This window comes from Hemitrygon akajei, chromosome 29, assembly GCF_048418815.1.
Source record: "Hemitrygon akajei chromosome 29, sHemAka1.3, whole genome shotgun sequence".
Lineage (NCBI taxonomy): Eukaryota > Metazoa > Chordata > Chondrichthyes > Myliobatiformes > Dasyatidae > Hemitrygon > Hemitrygon akajei.
The window spans coordinates 8,226,047-8,247,875 of record NC_133152.1 but is presented as its reverse complement, the minus strand read 5'-3'; the positions used below and the strand labels follow the sequence as shown (position 1 = coordinate 8,247,875).

Sequence of the window (21,829 nt, the reverse complement as noted above, 5' to 3'; positions counted from 1 at the left end):
AGGCCTATGAGGCATTATGTAGTTAAACCATTTTTCCCAGTATGAATCAAATTGTTCCAAATTGGATAAAATTCTCTTACGTTTGATTGGATTTAATAGCCCATTGACATTGAAAGAAATGAATTTTACCTTGTCCTTAGCCGTCTGTATTTATCTGTCAGTGTACCATTGACATTAGAATAAAACTTAATCGATCTACTCCCTGAACAAATAAGAACCAAGAAATGCAAATAGCAACAAACGTGTGATTCCAAGGCTGAGGTCTCTAGTAGATGACCCTGCGTTGAGCTAGAGGAAATGTCTGGCTGTGGGGGATAACCCCTCCTACTTGTGAGTTGAGGGCCCCCAATGCAGTATTCATAAAAGTCAGTGAACAAATCCATTACACAGAAAAGATTTCCCTGTGTACTCCTCCTATATATATATATATACATACATACACACACACACACACACACACACACTTTTTCATATATATATATATACATACACACACACACATATATATATACATATACACATACACTCACACACACATAACATACACATATATATTCTCATTTTGGTGGGGAAAAAGGAGTAAGTGAGGGAATAAAGAATAACAACTAAGTATTATAAAATCCACATTATAATAAGTATTTCTCGAGATAGGTATATCACCGTGTACTTTTGCTTCCATTTAGCTTCTCACCATTTTGAAAGTTAGCCAAACCTTTTGGCTCTTCTGAAGGGGGTGAGGACTGTCTTTGGGAAACTCCCAGTCTCTTCCTGATATATTTCTCTCAGCCTCCTCCCGTCTCCTGCCTGCTCGATTCTCGCACTATTTCCCAAGCAGAACGGGATAATTCCTCAGTCAGGCTTTCCCTTGTTTTGGTGACACTAACGGGAAACCCCCTGGCCTTCATATCTGTAGTCGCCTCTTCCACCGTCTGGTACAACCGCGTCCCATTGTCATAAAACACTCAAAGTTTAGCAGGGTATGGAGTTTGAAATCTAATCTTGTTTTGCTTCAGTACTCGCTTTACTTCAGAGTATTTTTTGCATTTCTGCAGGGGGGTAATCTTGGTCGAAATATATTAATTTATCGTCGTAAAACACTCCCTTCTTACCCCAGGCCCTTTGTAGAATCTGTGCCTTGGTGCTGTACCGCAGGAATTTAATTATAATTGAGCGTGGCTTTCTATCCTGGGTAGGTTTCGGAATGAACGCGCGGTGGGCTCTCTCGACTTCCAACTCCATAACTGAGGGAAGATCCAGCGTGTCCCACAGTAACTTTTCGACAAACTCCGTCATAGACGAGCCCTCCGCTCCTTCAGGAACGTTGTAGATTCTGATATTTTTCCGCCGTGATCTTCCCTCCAGGTGAAGCTGTTTACCTTCTTGGTGAGGTATTATTTTTATTGTCTTGCTCAGTATCCGTTCCACGTTTTGAACGTGATCTTCCACCTTCTCAATTCCAGCCTCTGCACTGCTATTTTTTGATTAACGCTGGCGAGCTCTGCCTTAATATCACGGAGCTGCTGCTTTATATCTTTCTGGACCTCCATTATTTCATTCAGGATTTTGAAGATATTCGCTGCTTCGTCTGAACGAGGCCCAGCAGCCAGCTCGCTCGCACGCGGTCGGGTCGGAGAGCCGCTCGCTGCACTCCTCTCGGACGTCGGCTCCACAGTGTCGCTTTTTTTATTTCCATTTCTTCTCCCCATTCTTGCCCCTCTTTTCAGTTCAAATATTTTTCGAAAAATATTATATCGGATGGGATAACGGGGCTTAATACGCATTTTTCCGGAGGAGCTTGTGACTTAAGCTGTCATCCTCAACGATGACGTCACCGGAACCGGAAAGTTGTTTCCATTGGTAGGTGAGACTAGAACTAGAGGACATTGCCTCAAGATTCAGGGAAGAAGATTTAGGACGGAGATAAGGAGAAACTTTTTTACAGAGAGTGGTGAATCTGTGGAATTCTCTGCTTCTTCACTAATATATTTAAGAAACAGTTAGATAGGTTTTCACATAGTAAGGGAATTAAGGGTTATGGAGAAAAGGCAGGTAGATGGAGCTGAATTTACAGACAGATCAGCCATGGTCTTATTGAATGTTTGGGCAGGCTCAATGGGCCGGATGGCCTACTCCTGCTCCTATTTCTTATGTTCTTATGATGGATGCCACCTTCATGAGGCATCGCTTTTTGAAGAAGTCCTCAATGGTGGGGAGGCTAGTGCCCATGATGGAACTGGCTGAGTTTACAACTCTCTGCAGCTTTTCTTGATCCTGTTCATTGCATCCCCCATACTATTTGGGACAGGGAAATAAAGAAATCACTTCCCCTAGATAGTACTGAACGTTCAGAATTCTCTACCAAAGAAAATAAAATGTATCAATGGATTTTCAGAATGAGTCAAGGGATGCAGGGTTAATCATAGAAACTGGCACTGAAGTAAAGGAGCAATGACCTTATTGAATGGCTGAACCATTACAAGGGGCCAAATGTCCTATTCTTACTTCAATTTCCTACATTCAATTCCATATTGCCATAAGCTACAAGTAAAAGAAAAATACAGGTTAGATTTTCATTTTAAATAGAATCACACTGTTTCATTATTCCAAAATTCACAGTTTCACTGTCGAGGATGAATCATAAAATTTATCTGCCTCCCGGTATTTGTAACCACCTATGTCTAAGACACACTTCAAATCAGTTGTGGTGTCCAGTGGAATGTAGCAGCTTAATGACCTGCATTTTACAGACATAAATGAGCAAGAATGCTTGGATCTAACCACGCTTAAAGAAAAAGTTCACTTGATTTCATCAAGCATCAGTAATTAGGACAGGTTTTTCTTGGGTGCAACCTTGGGCAGAATTATATTGAGCAGGCATAAAAGTTAAAACAATGAAATAAACATATTAAAAATGAAGATTTTTAAAAACTGATAACCACAGGAAACTCGTTCACAATTTTTTGACAAGGCCCTCTGGGCACTTAGTGAAAGATTGTATGTACTCCTTTGTTTAGGCACAGAGTACATACACCCTGCCAGGCTACAATGAACCGTTGACAGCAACTTCCTTATTTCTGTGCTCAAACCCAAATTCACAGAAATACAGATGATTCAGTTAACAGTCTTTAACACATATCTCAAAGAGAGTAATGATTCTTTGAAAAACACTGTCCTTTCAGATTTATATTAGTGACTCAGATTCAGAAGCACAATGCAGGTTGGTCACATTTACAACTGTGGATGATACGGAGGTAAGTGGAGAGGCAGATAGTACAGAGGAATCAGGGACCCTGCAGAAGGACTTGGACAGGCTGTGAGACTAGGCAAAGAAGTGGGAGATAGAATACAGTATAGGGAAGTACTGGCACAAGGAATAAAGGCATAAATTATTTTCATAAACAGGATGAGAATTCAGAAATCAGAGGTGCAAAGGGACTTGGAGGTCCTAGTGCAGGATCCCCTAAAGACTAACTTGCAGATTGAATTAGTAGTAAAGAAGGCACATGCAATATTAGCATTCACTTTGATTGAATAGTATATAAAAGCAAGGATGTAATACTGAGGCTTTATAAAGTGTTGGTCAGACCCTGTTTGGACTATTGTGAGCAGTTTTGGGCCATATTATCTAAGGAAAGATATGTTGGCATTGGAGAGGCTCCTGAGGTGGTTGACAAGAATTGATCTGGTGATGAAAGGATCTCAGGATTTCGGTCTCAGTTCAAGGATTGAGTCTATTAAAATGAATATACTGCCTAGACTGTTATATCTCTTTCAGACCCTACCAATAGAGATTAATCAAAATCAATTCAATGAATGGAACAAGATGTTATCAAGGTATATTTGGCAGGGTAAAAGGCCTAGAGTTCGTCTCAAAACTTTGCAATTAGCAAAGGAAAAGGGGGGATGGGGCTTGCCTTCTCTTAGAGATTATTATTTTGCAGCACAGCTGAGAGCTGTGATATGTTGGTGCAACCCATCATATGATGCTCAATGGAAAAACATTGAGGAGCGGGTACTTCCCAATCCCATACAAGCAATTTTGGCTGATAACAAACTGCAAAGGTACATAAATACTATTGATAACCCATGGGTGAAATTGACTCTTAAAATATGGAAAACCACTATAAAAGAATATAATCTAGAGGGAGATATTGCAATTCTTAAATGGTGTTCATATGACTCTGATTTTACACCAAATAAATTGGATGCTAGATTTAAGGTCTGGACAGCTAAAGGAATAACAGTTCTTTGCAACATAATGAAAGAAGGAACATTGTTCAGTTTTGAAATGCTTAAAGAGAAACACTTATTAGAAAAACAAGATTTTTATTGGTATTTGACACACACACATTCGACTTCATACATTAAAACAAAATGGGAGAAGGAAGGAGGGATAATTATATCTGAGGAAGAATGGGCAATAATATGGAGATATCAATGGAAGTGTACCAATTCACAGAAATGGAGGGAGTTTGGATGGAAAAACTTGATAAGATATTTTATTACACCCTCTCAGAAATCCCATTATGATAGTAACCTCCCTGTTTGCTGGAGAAATTGTGGAAATCAAAATGCAAATCATTATCATATTTTTTGGGACTGCCCTGTTATCAAAAACTATTGGAGGGGGATACACAATGCCCTACAAGACATCTTTAAATGTGAAATACCCTTAGAGAGTAAGACCATATATTTTGGATATATACCTCAAGAATGATCGAAAAGAGATAAATATTTAATGAATATACTGTTGGTGGCTGGTATAAAGACTCTTACTAGGAAATGGTTATCACAGGACAGCCCAACTTTAAATACATGGATGGAAATTACAATGGACATTTACAAAATAGATAACAGCATCTGTTAATCATAAGCTGGAACAATTTGATTCATACTGGGAAAAATGGTTTAACTACATAATGCCTCATAGGCCTGATTTTATTCTCACAAATCAATGAATCTGTTGTAAAAAAAAAAGAGATCACTCCCTACTTGTACATAATTCTTTCCTTTTGCTTGTTTTTTCTTTCCACTCTTTTCTATAAGTGTATACCCGAGATAAATACTTTGAGATTTTGTGATATATATGATATATATGTACAATGTCTGAAATACATCTTATGGAAATGTTTGTTTGATGAACTTCAATAAAAAAATAAATTACAAAAAAAAAATCAGGCTAACTAGCCTGTAATTTCCTTTGTTCTACCTCTCTCCCTTCTTAAAGAGTGGAATGATATTTACAATTTTTCAGCCTTCTGGAGTCATGGCTGAATCACTTATTCTTGAAAGATCATTACCAATGCCCCCACTCTTCAGCCACCTCCTTCAGAACACTGGGGTGCACACCATCTGGTCCAAGTGACTTTTCTATCTTCAGACCTTTCAGGTTCTCAAAAACCTTCTCCCTAGTAACACCTACTTCTGTCCCCTGACACTTTCGAACTTCTGGCATACTGCTAGTGTCTTCCACAAGACTGATACAAAATACTTAATCAGTTTGTCTGCCATTTCCTTGTCCCCAATATGATCTCCCCAGCAGTCGAATGTCCCCCCTCACCTCTCTTTTACACTTTGTGTAATGAAAAAACTTTTGATATCCTCTTTATTGACTAGCTTACCTTCATATTCCATCTTTACCTTCTTTACGACTGTTCTCGTTGCCTTCTGTTGGTTTTTAAAAGCTTCCCAATCCTCTAACTTTCAACTAATTTTTGCTCTATTTTATACCTTCTCTTTGGCTTTTATATTGACTTGTCAACCACAGTTGCATCATCCTTCCTTTAGAATACTTTTTCTCTCGAATTTGTCTATCCTGCACTATCAAAATTGCTCACAGCAACTCCAGCCATTGCTGCATCACATTATCATCCCTACCAGTGTTCCCTTCCAATCAATTTTGGCCAGCTGCTCTCTGATGCCTCTGTAATTCCCTTTACTCCATTGTAATACTGATACATCTGATTTCAGCTTCTTCTCAAATTGCAGGGAGAATTCTATCGGATTATGATCACTGTCTCCTAAGGATTTCTTTGCCTTAAGCTCTTTAATCAATTCCGGTTTGTTGCACAACCCCAGTCCAGAATAGCTGATCCTCCAGTGAGCTCTACCACAAGCAGCACATTTGTGGTCAACCACTGATGCACAAAATTACTCAAGTATGCTAGGAAAATTCAAGGAGTGGTGGATGCCCCAAGGCAAAGGATGCATCACAGTTGTGGTCTCTTTTAGGATTTGTCAGCTACTAGGAACAGGTTTCTACATGCTCCACTCATCTGAACCACAAAAAGCAGGGTGTGGTGGCTTTCAAAAAGGAAAAGGACATGATGATGTCAGACGCCATACTCACACGTTGTCCAAGTAATCTTACCTGATAGACATGTCACAGGTTATAAGTGACACAAATTAACGTCCTGTAGCCTTTGCATCACATTCCCTTACCGCTGTAGGGAAAAATTATGCACAGATTGACAGAGAGGCATTGAGTCTGGTCACAGGAGTAAAATGTTTAACCACGGAGAGAGTTTACTCTTGTTACTGATCATCAACCACTAGTGTCCATTTCCAATCCACAGAAGGGTGTTCCACTAATGGCTGCACAAATGCAGAGACAGGCTCTGTTTCTTGGAGGACACAATTACAAGACAATATCTAATCTTGGAAATGCTGCTGGATTATCCCATTTGCCTTTGGGAAAGAAACACCAGAAAAATTTACTGAAAGACAGTCCTCTTGAAGTATACTCCCCAATGCAAGTCAAAAGTCTCCCTATTACAGCAGAGATGATCCAGAAGGAAAGCAGAAAAAAACCCACGTGCTGTCTCAGGTCTACGTGGCTACAAAAATGGCTGGAATGTGTAGCAGAAACTCCAATTTTACCAGTGCCAGGATGAACTTGCTCTTGATAGGGGTTGCTTAAAGTGGGGATTGAGGGTTATTATACCATCCAGGCTGAGAGCTAAAGTGTTGGAGGAGGAACATGCCAGTCATTTAGGATTGGTTAAAAATGAAAGCATTGGTTTGATACCTGGGATAGATCAGCAGATCGAGCAGCTTATCAGGCACCATGTGGGATGCCAACAAGTCAATGTGCCAAGAGCAGTGCCTCTCCGTCCCTGGAATGGCCTGCATTGCTCTGGTAGAGGATTCATCTGGATTTTGCCGGACCATTCAGGGGCACAATTTTTTTTTGGAAGTAGTGGACGCAGCTACAGTGGTTAGGAGCATCCCCAATAGCCTCCACTCAGCCTCACACACTGTTGATGACTTGAGAAACCTCTTCTAGAACAATTAGTACAGTCAGCCCTTCTTATCCGTGGGTTCCGCATACGCAGATTCAACCAACCACGGATCAGGAAAACCTGTTAGTTCTCTCTCCAGCACTTGTTTGAACATGTTCAGACTATTTTTTCTTGTCATTATTCCCTAAACAATACAGTATAACAACTACTTACATAGCATTTACATTGTATTAGGTATTATAAGTAATCTAGAGATGATTTTAAAGTACACGCAGTCCCCAGGTTACGAATGAGTTCTGTTCCTGAGTCCGTCTTTTAAGTCAGATATGAAGTCAGAACAGGTATATCCGGTATTATTTAGCGTCAGTAAAACGTTCTTCTTAGTATATAGTATATATTTTACCTTTCTATGCATATAAAACACTTAAGAAACATGTGTATTTCAATAATTAAACCACTGCGTTGCTTAGTAATAATTGTAGCCTTCATCGGGGCAGGGCCTTTCACATGCTCCATTAAAATTGTTCCGATTGTTGACCGACTGTAGCCTAACGCTTTTCCAATGATCAATGGTGTTTCACTTCTTTCTGATCCCTTCCGATTACTTCCACCTTATTTATTTTCAGTTGTGATTGTGATTATTTTTGTGAACAGAAGCATTGCGAATTCAGAGCTGCGCCAGGTCCTAAAGTGCACCGCACTAAGACAGGTTAAATAAGGGACTTGAGCATCCGAGATTTTTGGAATCCGCGGGGGGGGGGGGGGGGTCCGGGAACCAATCCCCACGGATAAGGAGGGCCGACTGTATGTGACAATGGATCAGCTTGTGGCAGAAAAAGTTTGTCATTCCTGAAAATGAATGGAATTAAGACATATTACATCTGCACCATACCACCCAGCTGCAAATGATTTGGTGGAATGATTTGTCCAGTGTAAATTACACACTGCAAACAATGTCAGCGAACACACTAGTGACACTGAATCAGAAGCTCAGCAATTTCTTCCTTGCACCTTGCAATGCAGCACACACCACCACTACCAACTCAGTGGTGTCAGAAATGGACCAAGTGAACTTAAGGGTTAGGTGGAAGTTGAGGAATGGGAGTGGTGTAAAGGGAAGAGATAAAGCAGCTTTTATGGAGGTAAAGAGATAGCTGGCACTTCTAAGCTGAGACCTGCGCAAGTTAGTGCAGGGCCCTGGATGAAACAGCCAACATCTCTTTTCCTCAACAGGTAGTGACACATCTGCTAAGTTTCCCCACCAATTTGTTTCTTTGTTCAGATTTTGCAACATCTTGTGACTCTGATTCAGAAGTCAAGTCTTCTTTCCAGAGTATGAAGACAAATTGTTATGGTGCCCTACTTTCACTCCAGAGTTCAGATAATTCATTACAGGTTTGAGATAGACTCTGGGACCTTCCTGATTTTGTTGCTCAAAGACTTAACATTTACTGATATTTACTCACATAGCTATTTAGAGTCAAGTACAGTTTTTTAAAATAAAATTAGAAGGGGTAGAAAGTAATAATCTTTGTGAGTATACTGACATTCCCCAAGATATACATATGGAAGTATGATTCAGATAAATTCATGGAAATATATTTCTATGAATAAAGAGCGACAATTGCATCATGCAACTTTGACGAGATCATTCTTGATAACTCATTAAAATGCGGAAAGTAATCAGTTTGAGCAGACTATTAAATATTCTTGCAGAACACACCCATGTTGTACCCAAGATTAAACTGGTCAATTTACAATCCATCCCATAAAATATGCCGAGCCCCCAAAAAATATATCATGTATGAAATAATGCACATAGTATTTGTTCTTCCCAGATTCTGAGGATCCCATATGCAAATTAAAAAGAAATTAATGTTTTGAACAAAAGTGAATACTCAGGCTTTCTCTAGTCTGGAATAGAGAAATAGTCCATCAGATCATGTTCTGAGACAGATAAGTTCTGAAGGCGCTTTGAGATGGTAACGAAGCAAATAAAAAAAACAATCCTTTGAAACAAGGAAGAGTAAATCCAAGAGAAAATTTATTAGAATAAATAATCAAAGATTTACTATAAATATACAACTTTGCTGATATTATGAAAACCCTATACAAAATTGCTGTACATACATTTGTTCCATCATACATGTATTAATAGAGAACCATAAACAAAGCTCATTGTTGTTTTAAACATACAAAACCATGCTATAGTTAATATAAAATTTGCTTTGTATAAAAAAGTATAAATTCAATGGATTTCTACCAAAGAACAATGATTCTAGTTATCTATGTACTAAACAAACATGTATAATATAGCAATATATCCAGCCAAATTTTGGTAGTAAATGGGGATAGGGAAAAAGTGTAAGTATAATAAAAATATTTTTGTTGATATTCAAGTTCAGCAGAAATAAAATTAAGTTGCTTCAGCACTTTCTTCCAATTAAAATTAGTTCTGGTACTTCAGAAAAGATTTATTAAATCTCCATATCTGGGTAAATGCAACTCATCACACTGGCCATAAAATACCTCTACAAAACTGATAAACGTGGTAGTTTGTAGTTGAAAATAGGCCTAACTTCACAATGTATTGTTATACAGATTTCCATTATTGTTCTTATAGGAAAATTTGATGCCCAACTATCTAAAAAAAATTCTAAAAACTGCACCAAATGATACCAACAATGGTGTAATAGTCCAATATACCTTTCCAATGGAATTCTGTACTTCCTAAACCCAACCCTGAAAAACAATTCCTTCCTTATTTATTGATCTGATTTGCCTGGAACCCAAGAGGACAATATCAATGTGCAATTTTTGTATTTAATTAGATCCATGTACTCCAAGGTTCCCATCTGTGTCAGGTGTGCATTTACTCCTGAAGACCAGGCCCTAGTCACTCTCAGCTTCCCAGCCTCAGGATCATTCCGAGCTTCTGCAGCTGATCTCTGGTAACTTCTTACTGCCATATTAAGGAAGCTTTCCAAATCCATACTTAAAGAAAGCTTCACCTACTTTCTCCTAAGCCCACAGGGAACTTCCAACTTTGTATGTTTCTTCCAAAGTGAAGAAATTCATGGAGCAAACTCATGTAGTATTAGTTTTCAGAGACACAGTGGAGGACAGTACCACAGTAAGTAGTGTTAGTGACCTGGTTTTGATGCAGTGTGGAGCTTGCACATTCTCCTTATAACCTCATGGTGTCGCCTGGGTACTCCACTTTTCTCTCACATTACCAAGGCGTACTGGTTGGTAGGTTAATTGGCTGTTAGAAAGTACCCTTTGCTAATGTGGCAGGAAAATCACAGTGGAGTTGATGGGAGAGGATAAGCTACAGGAAATTAACAGGTAATTGCTGAGAACCAGCATAAAAAGTGGCAATTTGGACCATTGAACCTAAGTTGCAAAAAAATACAAGACCATTCTGCAGGTTCCGCACAGATATTTTTTGTAGGTGCTGATCTTGCCCAGGTTCATACACCCTCAATTCCATAGGAGACTATTTCTCCAGACACAGCGTTCATTTTTCCAGCAGAACTAAAACATTGTTTATGCTCTTTATGCAGACAGTTGCAAATTCTTGCAAAAGAACTAAGGTTGTGCAGATTGAAAACTGTACAGGACATTACATAGAGAAACTGACAAGGCTGCCCTGGAAACCCCACACTTGATTTAAAAAAAAATACATCATTAGGGTAATACACCATAAAATGAATTTAAGAAAAAATTTAGATAGTCATCAGTCTTTAGTCACTGGGTGGTAAATCTGTGGAATTTGTTGCTACAAGCAACTGTGGAGGCCAAGTCATTGAGTGCACTTAAGGCACAGATAGATCGATAGGTTCATGATTAGCCAGGGCATCAAGGGGTATGGGGAGAAGGTGGGGGGGGGGGGGGGGGGGGATGACGGGATTAAGTGGATCAGCCCATGACTGAATGGTGGAGCAGACTCGATGGGCCAAATGGCCTACTTCTGCTCCAATATATTATGGTCTTATCAATTTTTGGCATGCATGCCCTGTAATTTCACTACTGAAAGTGAATCTCACATCATACAAGTATATTTAAATCAGTTCATTTCATGACACCTATATTCATTGGGTGTCTACAAATGCCTTGAATTTAAAGTTTAAAATCTTAACGCACCTCCCCCAATATACGATTTGAAATTCTGACCCCCTAAAATAAATGTTGCATTATATTCTCTTATCTTTGTATTCTTTATAATATTAATGCGTTTCTCCCACAATCCACAGAAGTTTATTTATATTTACATTAACTGATATCCTTGCATGATTTGTGCCTCTACAAATGGGTATTGGATTGGCATCCATATTTGCAACTTGTCTGTTAAAAATTGTTAAATTGAGAATCCTTCAAATATTTTTCAAATTCATAAGCTCTATCAAGATCAGGTACCTTTCAATATTAGAAATTCTTAACTGCCGGCTCTTAAATTTTTTATTATAACAGTATTAAAACTACAAATTATTCACATTCTACTTCATCCAATGGCATGTCATGTCTCAATAAGCTACTGTAAACAAAATGAAACAAGAATTTCTACAAAGCCAGCCAAAATTGCATAATCTGCACGTGCTTTAAAAGACAATTGACAGCGGGGCCTGGTTGAGCACAAATCTCTACTTGAAAATTGATTACCTAAAACTAGACAGCTACAGGCCTAAATTAGAGACATTTTTATCTTAGCACATAGAAGGCAACATCCCCCTCAGTCATGTGGCCTACTCTACCAAGGGATACACATCTAAAGACCTTGATCTAATCACTTCACTATCTAATGAGGCATTGAACAGGAGAAATATTCCATGAATCAAAAAAAAAATTGGAGATTTAAAGAAAACAAATAACATTTGTTGGAAATACACTTCCTTAATAATACCCTAACACTTCAAATTGGGGATCCTTTTGTTTCAAAAGAGATCCTGCCTGTCCTGCAAGGTGTTTGAACAATGTAAACTAATCAAGACTGGGGTAATAATTAGACAGTAATGCTGGGATAATGTAAAGTGTTCAGCATTGACGTACTGTGTACGATTTCATGCTAACTTTGTCACTGGAAAATTACTTTCAGAGAAGGAACTGCTATCGTGTCCCAGTCTGACCTATATTTAAATATAGACATGGTTGATGAATAAAAAGCTTGGCATGCACACTAAGAGAAAATTGTGAGTAAAGATGATATTTTTGTGTATGTGTTTACATCACGTGGGAGTACAATTTGTTAAGTGCTACATATCAAAATAAATTTTCCTCTATTGAAATATTACAGTTCTGACAGTGTGATTTCTAAAGGAACCCAAGCATACCCTTTGAAGAAAATTTGGTACAGATAATTTCTGAATACAAAAGGAATATAAAAGTTAATTTGAATTATTTTTATAACTTATTGTTGGTAAATGCCTTTAATTCAAAAGGTTTGTGGATGAAAAAAACCTAGTTCCCTTTTGAATGTCATAATACCAGGTAAAAATGATAGCCAGTTAGTGTGTGGTTACGCCCGCTCATTAAGGATAATTTCAGGTACTGGTGGCCAAATATTTGCTAACATGCATTCCATAATGTAAAGACCCACAGCTTTAGGTATGACTGGGGCCAGGTAAAGGATGTGGGTCAAAGGCCGAAATTTAAAAGTGACCACGGAACTTGCTATCAGATGACTATGTACCTCAGAATATCAAAGAGTCAGAGTGTTAGAGTGAAAATGGGACAGCAGTATGGGATTTGCCTTGGTGATTCCACACAACACACACACAAAATGGTGGAGGAAAGCAGGCAGGATCCATGGAAGAGTACAAATGACATTTCGTGCCAAGACCCTTCAGCAGTTGTCTGGCCTGCTGAGTTCTTCTAGGATTTTGTGTGTTGGACTTTCAGCATCTGCAGATTTCTTTTGTTTGTTAGTGATTCCATAAATAGATTTTGCAGATGCTGGAAATCATGAGCAACACACAAAATACTGGAGGAACCCAATGACGAGTCTCAGCCCGCAACATCGACTGTTTATTCTCTCCCATAAATGCTGCCTAACTTGCTGAATTTCTCCAGCATTTTATTCATGTGGTTCCAATTCAGTTTGACCCAGTTACCTTGAATACAGTCATTCCCAGCACAAATGAGACAAACTTCACTTGGAGATGGGGCACTGCATGGGTATGATGTGGGTCTGATGACCGTTTTTTGTCAGAGGCAAGAGCACAACTTCAGCCATGAAGCACCTGTGTGAATTTCCAGAATACCATTAAATGACAGAAAATGGTCATTAAGACATTTTCAGAAAGTGCTGAAATAAACAACATTGCCACAATTTCTGAACCCATAATTCCAATCTCTCAATGAAAATTCAGTTTCTTGTTGAAATGATATTAATTTATAGAGGTTCCCATGGAAATAATTTTGGAAATCACTCAAAAATCATTTAAAGAGAGATGTACAGCTATATAGGACCCTGGTCAGACCCCACCTGGAGTACTGTACTCAGTTCTGGTCACCTCACTATAGGAAGGATGTGGAAACTATAGAAAGGGTGCAGAGAAGGTGTTGCCTGGATCGGGGAGCATGCCTTATGAAAACAGGTTGAGTGACCTTGGCCTTTTCTCCTTGGAGCGACAGAGGATGAAAGGTAACCTAATAGAGGTGTACAAGATGATGAGAGGCATTAATCATGTGGATAGTCAGAGGCTTTTTCCCAGGGCTGAAATGGCCGACATGAGAGGGCACATTTTTAAGTGCTTGGAAGTAGGTAAAGAGAAGGTATCAGGGGCAAGATTTTTTTAAAAGAAAAAACACAGGGAGTGGTGAGTACGTGCAAATGGGCTGCCAGCAACGGTCGTGGAGGTGGATACAATAGGTCTTTTAAGAGACTCTTGGATAGCTACATGGAGCTTAGAAAAATAGAGGGCTATGGGTAACCCTACACAATTTCTAAAGTACATGTTTTGCATGGCATCGTGGGCCGAAGGGCCTGTATCGTGCTGTAGGTTTTCTAAATAATGACGAAGACAAGAAAATGGGCTGGGCAGGAATGGAATTCCAAAATAAAAGAAGAGTTACTGAAAACCATTAGCTCTAACTATGTGGATTTCCTTGGAAAGCTGAGGTATTCATAATTACTGGAATTTTTAAGTTGGCTGATGAGAGAAAAGTTACTTATGTTGTGGGACTTTTAACAAGTTTGATTCATAGTTTTACTTCAAAAGCTAGTGTGAGTCATCCACTATTTAAACAGTGGCAGAAAACACCATAGGAGAATGACTGAACTGTTGCCAGAGTTGATTTATTAACCAAATTGAACAACCAATGGTGTATAATGAACAAAAAAACTATACAATTGCAAATTATTAAATATTGCACCCTTTCAGAACATTTATTCTCCAAATCCAGCTACTTTGATAATATGAGTTTACGTAGCACATCGTCAAAATTAAATAAAGCCTTCAGCTTAAAATAAAATGGTCAATGATCCTTGTTAATCAGGCTCCACAATTTATCATAAAATCTAACACTGGAATACAATTGCAATCAAGGAATTCAGATCACACTAAATTGGAGATTACTTATTTAAAATTATCTCCTAGCTCCCATTTTATATGCATGTTTAGACAAATTCGACACATTCACATTCTAGCTCTGCTAGACACTAATTGTGTAATTTGTACCATTTGAGCATGCTGGCATTTATGAAGGGACCAATAGATAATGGTATCAATATGAAAGCAAAAATGGAAAATTTTGGTTTTCCCCCCTTAATGTCTTGGGAATAAAAGACATTCTCAAGTTACAAATGTCTTTTAAAGGCTTAGATTTGGAAATTGGATATTGCATTCGGCATTCTTTTCACAGATTGAAGCAAGTTTTGCTTAGTTTCCGTACAAAAGATTAGGCAAATTTTTTTTTTATTAAGAACCATTAGTGTATCAAATTGAAATACAACCATACTGCTAACATCACTTTACAAGTAACTGACAACACACACAAAATGCTGGTGGAACACAGCAGGCCAGGCAGCATTGATAGGCAGAAGCGCTGTCGACGTTTCGGGCCGAGACCCTTCGTCAGGACTCGGCCCGAAACGTCGACAGTGCTTCTCGCTATCGAAGCTGCCTGGCCTGCTGTGTTCCACCAGCATTTTGTGTCTGTTGTTGTTTGAATTTCCAGCATCTGCAGATTTCCTCGTGTTTGCTCTTTACAAGTAACTGTACCTGCTGTTAAAATTTAAACAAAACTAAGCCACTTTATTTTTCCGATGCCAAAATCATTGTTCTAATCCGCTTTATTGAGAATTCATTCCCAATTTTTCATTTATTTCTAGGAGATAGAAAGAGCGTAGATTAAAAAAACATGAAACAGATGCTCCACTACCGCCATCAGATATATGTCCATGTGTTTTAGTTTGGCAAGGTTCCAGGTGGAGACAACAAAATACCAAATACATAGAATAATCCCAGCAAAAGATTCAACTTTGCAGTCATCTGGGGAATTTTGGCATAATTTTGGCTTCGAAACTGCCGCTCAAGTGAAAATGCCAAAGGCACAGTCAAAAGTGGCAGCGTGAGGCTGATTGTATAATGAGTTGCTAAAATACAAAATATTACATAGGGTATAAATATCAGCATGTTAAACACTATATAAGATAATGTTGGTCCAATAATAATGGCAAAGGTAACTATCCCTGCTTGCTTATCGGACTCCATGTCTCTGGTATTGTTACTGTGCAAGATTGCTTCTGTATTAAGCGCTAAAGGAATTGCATAAAGTAGTGGTGAAATGGCCAAGTAACCCACTTGAACAGCGTAGGCAAACATCACAGCTAGTGGTCCAAAGGTGATCAGAATGATGATATCACCCAGAGCGAAGTATTTAAATCCAATACCTATAGAGGGAAAAAAAGAATTAGTACATTTCAAATGAAACAAGTAACACATCAGTATGAGCATTTAAAGATCAAACTGCTGGCTTTATTGACCATTTAACTGACTTAAATATTACAGTACACAGTAAGAGCACTAAGCATTCTTCCAAAACAGTTATAGGATTCAGGACTTACACCTTTGACAAGGGAAATTATACCAAACTCACAAGCCTTCCATACACTCTACCTGCTTATGCAAGGATTCCATTCCATTTTCCCCATTTTGTTTTTCATTTTTCTTGTATCTATTCTAATGACAAGCCTTTCCACACTAGTGTTTGAGATGTCTTTCTTTGTCTTCAGTTTTAACTACTCTCTCCCATAGCTGATGAGGCACTCAAACTCATTTCCTCTTCCCTGAAATTTTCTCAGTAACTAAATGCCCAAGAATGTTAACCTGCTCATCTTAGCTGAGCAATAACCCTCAACGACACTGCTGCACCTTTACCCCAGATACAAGAGCTGCTGCAAATAGCAAGCAAATGAAGTATGCAATCAAAACCATAGGGAAAGAGCAGCTGTCATACTCAAGATATCTAATATTCACTTCACTGGTTTTATGATCAGAGAATGTATACAGTACACAATGTGGAAGACTTAGTCTTTGCAGACATCGACAACAGAATCCCAAGAATGAACAGAAAAATGTTAGAACCCCAAAGCCCCCCTCCCCTGTGCAAACAGCATCAACCACCTCCCAACCCATATCAGCAAAAAAAGCACCAGCGCCCACCAAGCAATAGCAAAGCATCTAAAGAGAGACCATGATCTGCAAATCAACAAAAACTGCTGTTTACCCAACAGATCGACGTGCCACAGTTCAACTTGCATGAAAAATGGGGAATAAAAAAAAGAGGAAGAGGGACTGTACTCACAGGAGTGTGCATAAACAGAAGTGCATACAAAGAAATATAGTAAGCAATGCAAGGGGGGGGGGGGTGCGATATCCTTAAGGAAAGAAAAATCCATAAACATGTTATGGATACCCAGGTCCTCCACCTCACTTGACAACTCTACTGGGTTGTCAGTAGATTCCTTCAACTAAGTATCCTATTACATACTGTGTTATATTTCAAAATGACAAATTAACTCATGAACCCTTAGCAAGTGGTTTCTGTATGCCAGTGAGTAATGTTTGCAATGTCAGTACAGAGTAAACACTGTAAATGTCTGTAGAAAGTTTATTAATAGCAGCTGGATTCTTATTTTGTCTTAAGAGCCATTAAAATGCCAATCTACATCCAGTAGAAGGAACACACACAAAATGCTGGTGGAACGCAGCAGGCCAGGCAGCATCTATAGGAAGAAACACTGTCGATGTTTCGGGCCGAGACCCTTCGCCAGGACTTTTTGGATTTGGGCTCATCGCTTTTAGTAATATTAATGTTCCTTTGTATGTCCAAGGAATGTTGTATGCTACAATAAGTGGGAGTGACCAAAAAAGCATCTAATTGATTTATGAGGTTATATGGATCAAGAGTGCACAATGATCAAGAACGTTCTCATATTTATTTACATTAGGATCAACGACGTCCACCGTTATCACAACGCTATGGGACTACACTTGTCTAAAAATGTAGCCACTAATCACCATCTTAATGTTACTACACTTTATATGCATCCAGATTTTGTTTTAAACGCTACTCATTTCTAACCCCAAAATTGGCTTAGCTCTCCCAATTATTCAATTACTTTCTAGGGCTGTCAAAGTTTACTTGAGCCAATAACATACAGTGGATTCCAGTTAATTGGGACACATCAGGACCAGTACATTTTGGCCCAATTAAGTGGCTGTCTCAATTAACTGAAGTTTCACATAAATAGTTAAGGTATGACAAAAGAAATTACTGCCTGAGTAACAAATTATATATTTAAATAAAATTCATTATAAATTAGAATGCTATCAATACTACTACAGTACTATAAAACTGTATATTAGTTCCTAAAAGTTATTTACTGTAAATGAACAAAGTCAGTGCAGCTACCTAGCGTAGCTAACAATGCCTTGTTACAATGCTGTCTATGATTGTATTCTACAAATCTTCATCTTCATTGTAACATTCAAGATGATTATCTGGAATAGTCAACATTTTGGCCAGGATCTTTCATCAGACTGGAGAGCCCTGATGAAGGGTCTTGGCCCAGAACATCGACTGCTTACTATTTTCCATGAACGCTGCCTGGCCCGCTGAGTTCTTCCAGCATTCTGCGTGTGCTGCTTGGATTTTCAGCATCTGCTGATTTCCTTGTTTGAATTCGGGTCTCTAGAGCGGAGGAAGAGACACTACCAGTTCTGTACAGTACCAAGACCATAATGTATTAAAAAATTAAGATTAATTACAATAAAACCTGAAAAATATGGCATTCTTGGGGCTTTGGCAGTTACTGGGGCAACATCTTCCCTAGATTTTGGGAATGTTATTTCTATAATACTAAAAAATTTTTATTTCACTTTTCTCCCCCACGTGTCACGCAGTAAGTAGTACAAGCCTTCCAGTCACCATAGCAGCTTTGAAAGAGTAGCTTGTACAAAAGTGATACAGACCCTACTCCAGCTGCAAAACTGTGTTCCAACTGAACTCAGGCTGTAGCCATGCTGCCAGCCCACAGAATGGACACTGCATCCAGCCTCAAAACCAGCTGATATGCTTAACACCTGCTTACAATGTAGGCTAAAGAGAGAGCCAGACATCAACCCGGATTTCCAAGCAATCATATGCCAGATTACCGGCATTTCTCTGTAAGGGCTTAGTGGAGCTTTGAGGTTTAAAAACGACCAAATAAAAGGTGATGCCTTTCTAATTTGTGTCAGGTATACGGTCATTTAGTAACTGCAAAATTAGTTCAGCTTCTCTATAACTGCTTAAGTTAGTAAGTAGTATCAAATCTAATTCTTATGAAATAAAATTAAATTTAAAAACCGTTTTCCTCACCAGTACTTTCCTGCTTTCATTTCAGGGTTCTTGTTTTATTTTCGAATAAACTGATGTTGATTCTGAAGGTCTGGAATGCTTTAGGTGGCCAATGGAAGTAATAAAACGGTTTAAAGTAAAATATGAATAATTGCCACTGAAACTAGGAAGCACTTAAAGTAAAATAAAAACAGAAAATGCTGAAAAGCTCAGTCCACGTAAAGAAAACTGTTAAGTTTCAGGTGGAATACCGTTCATCAGAACACCCTTCTGCTATGAGGAAACGCCCTGGACCTGAAGCGTTAAGTTTCACTTTCCCGTGGCACTGCTCGGTTTTCCAAAGAAACAGTTATAGATTCTGATAAAAGGGTTTCCCCATACTGCCTGACGTGCTTAATTACCCAGCTTTTTCTGCATTTATTTCGGATTTCTGGCATCAGTAGAATTAGAATCTGGAATGAATAACTCCGCAAATTCTCTTACATACCTCCAGTGTACAGAAACGAACTAGACAGACCCCCGAAGAAGATAAGCGCCAGGTGTTCTAGTTTGAGCTTGCTCAAGAAATAAAGGGAGGTGGCACAGAGGCAGCCCAGGGTGTAGAGAAAGGCTCCGAACCGCACCACATCCTGCGGCTCCAGGATTCGATCCACCAGCGTGCGATCATCGCTCTTCTTGTGATCGATGCCACGACTGAAGTCATAGTAGGTGTTCACCAGGTTGCCGGCGCCGTGCACCGCCAGCACGGCCAGGGCGGCCAGCAGGCAGATGGCTAGGTCCAACTCGCCCAGGGTTTTGTAGGCCAGAGCCGTGCCGAGAGCCACGGGAGTGAGCGAGGCGCTGAAGCTCCAGGGCCGCAGCGCCAGAACATAGGCTGCACACTTGTGTCTCCGACCCAGCGGCGCCTCAGTGGGTATGCCCGAGCCTCTGAAATCGGCGTCCTCATCGATAGCACTGACCGCTCCATTCTGCTTCATCCTCATTCGTGGTTCGCCGTGCTCCGACTGCCGAGAACCACGCACCGAGCTTCACCTGGTAACGCGGCACCATCACTCAAAGGTCACAACCGTGACACGCCACACACGCATGCGCATACCATCGGCAACCGGGGACAGAGGCAATGTCTCAGGGAGCCCGCTCAGTGGAATTCCCCCTGGCGCCGAGCGCATGCGCAACCTTCTTCGTCTCAGGAGTGGTTTATTTCTCTGCGTCCAAACAACGGCAATATGAAAGTAATCCTGTGATTGGATGAGCCAAGTGCCATTCAAGGTAGGCAGGGCCGGCGCGTCATTTTTCTTACTTTCAACATGGCGGCTTTTGGGAAGTGGTGCAGCAAATCAATGTTTTGAAGTGAGGATTTCGCTGCCTGGTTGTTAGAAAACGATAGGAGAGTAAGTATTAATGATAAATGCACAATTTCTGTCACTTAACTGATGATTAGGTGAAAATATTTAAATTCTGATTCATCTTGCAGAGTTTAATATAATTGGAGATTAATAATTCATTATAATTCATCCCAGTGCAACTAGTTACTGGCAAGAAACGCATTCTAAAGAAAAAAAATGTATTCAGAATTTACACAGTTACCGTACATAACTTTGAGTTCATCTCCATCCACATTCCTTTTTGTGTAGACTCCATTTCACTCTCCTAGTCTCTCTCCCTACCGTGTTTGTCCTAATGACTATACTTTCCATTCAGTATGAAATATGAATCTGTTAACTGTGTCTTACCGTCTATTAGAGCTGCGAGACATCTCAACCTTTTATCATCTCCGATTTCCTCTACCCACCACAGCCCCTCCCCGAGAATGAGGATAGAATTGCTTTTGCCCTCACTTTCCAGCCCACCAGCCTTCACCTTCAACCGGTTATCCTTTTCAGTTTTCTCTATGTACAGTGTGCCTCTACCACCAGATACATCTTTCCCTCCCCATTCAGTGTTATAAAGTGTTCATTCCTGTAACTTCCTGACTCACATCTGTTATTTCCTTCCATCACTCCCATATACTTTTCTATGCAATCAGAAGAGCTAAACATTTTTTTTAACTTAATTCCTTCCCACCTTCCAGGGAGCCAACCAATTGTTACAGTTGACCCAGCAATTGAACTACTTGTCTTTCAAATTGAAGAGATGCAGAAAATGCTGGAGGAACTCAGTAGGTCAGGCAGCATCTATGGAAAAGAGTACAGCCGACGTTTCAGTCCGAAACCCTTTGGCAGGAGTGGGAAAAAAAAACTGAGGAGTAGATTAAAATGACAGGGGAGGGGCGAGAGAAACACAAGGTGATAGGTGAAACCTGAAGGGGGAGGGATGAAGTAAAGAGCTGGAAGGAAATTGGTGAAAGAGACAGAAGGCCATGGAAGAAGGGAAAGAGCAGTGGAGCACCAGGATAGGCGGGCAAGGAGATAAGGTGAGAGAGGGAAAAGGGAATGGGGAGTGGTGAAGTGGGGGGAGGCACATTACCAGAAGTCCGAGAAGTTGATGTTCATGCCATCAGGTTGGAGGCTACCCAAACGGAATACAAGGTGTCGTTTCTCCAACCTAAGTGTGGCCTCAGCATGACAGTAAAGACATCAGAATGGGAAGTGAAATTAAAATAGGTGACTACCGGGAGATCCCGCTTTTTCTGGCAGATGGAGCGTAGCCTCCGACCTGATGGCATGAACATCGATTTCTCAAACTTCCAGTGATGCCCCCCACCTTCACCATTCCCCATCCCCTTCTCTCTCTCTCTCACCTTA

The 21,829-nt window shown here is 39.7% G+C and overlaps 2 protein-coding genes across 5 annotated transcripts in view; one reads left to right on the top strand and one right to left on the bottom strand.

Moving 5' to 3' along the window:
• Positions 1-15,338: 15,338 nt before the first annotated feature.
• ubiad1 (UbiA prenyltransferase domain containing 1) lies at positions 15,339-20,185 on the bottom strand. Of its 2 annotated transcripts, XM_073031671.1 has the most exons (3): positions 19,573-20,185; positions 16,046-16,134; positions 15,339-15,569 (listed from the first exon to the last, which is right to left on the bottom strand). In XM_073031671.1, exons 1-3 carry the CDS (start codon positions 20,066-20,068, stop codon positions 15,564-15,566), a joined length of 591 nt encoding a protein of 196 aa, XP_072887772.1. In that variant the 5' UTR covers positions 20,069-20,185; the 3' UTR covers positions 15,339-15,563. The 2 variants fall into 2 exon arrangements, with proteins under 2 accessions (XP_072887772.1, XP_072887771.1); XM_073031670.1 differs by having other exon boundaries at positions 15,341-16,134; positions 19,573-20,184.
• A 188-nt stretch (positions 20,186-20,373) lies between these two features.
• mtor (mechanistic target of rapamycin kinase) overlaps positions 20,374-21,829 on the top strand; it is a 319,886-nt gene continuing 318,430 nt past the window's right edge. For all 3 annotated transcript variants that reach the window (XM_073031667.1, XM_073031668.1, XM_073031666.1), the window contains exon 1: positions 20,374-20,476. The gene's annotated coding sequence lies outside the window, so the exon portion shown is untranslated. The remainder of the gene's footprint in view (positions 20,477-21,829) is intronic.

Coding starts and splice junctions, on each gene's coding strand:
- ubiad1 (XM_073031670.1), bottom strand. CDS start 20,068: ATGAGGATGAAGCAGAATGGAGCGGTCAGTGCTATCGATGAGGACGCC. Junction 16,135..19,572: donor TTCGTTTCTGTACACTGGAG/GTATGTAAGAGA, acceptor TTCCCTCTATAG/GTATTGGATTTAAATACTTC.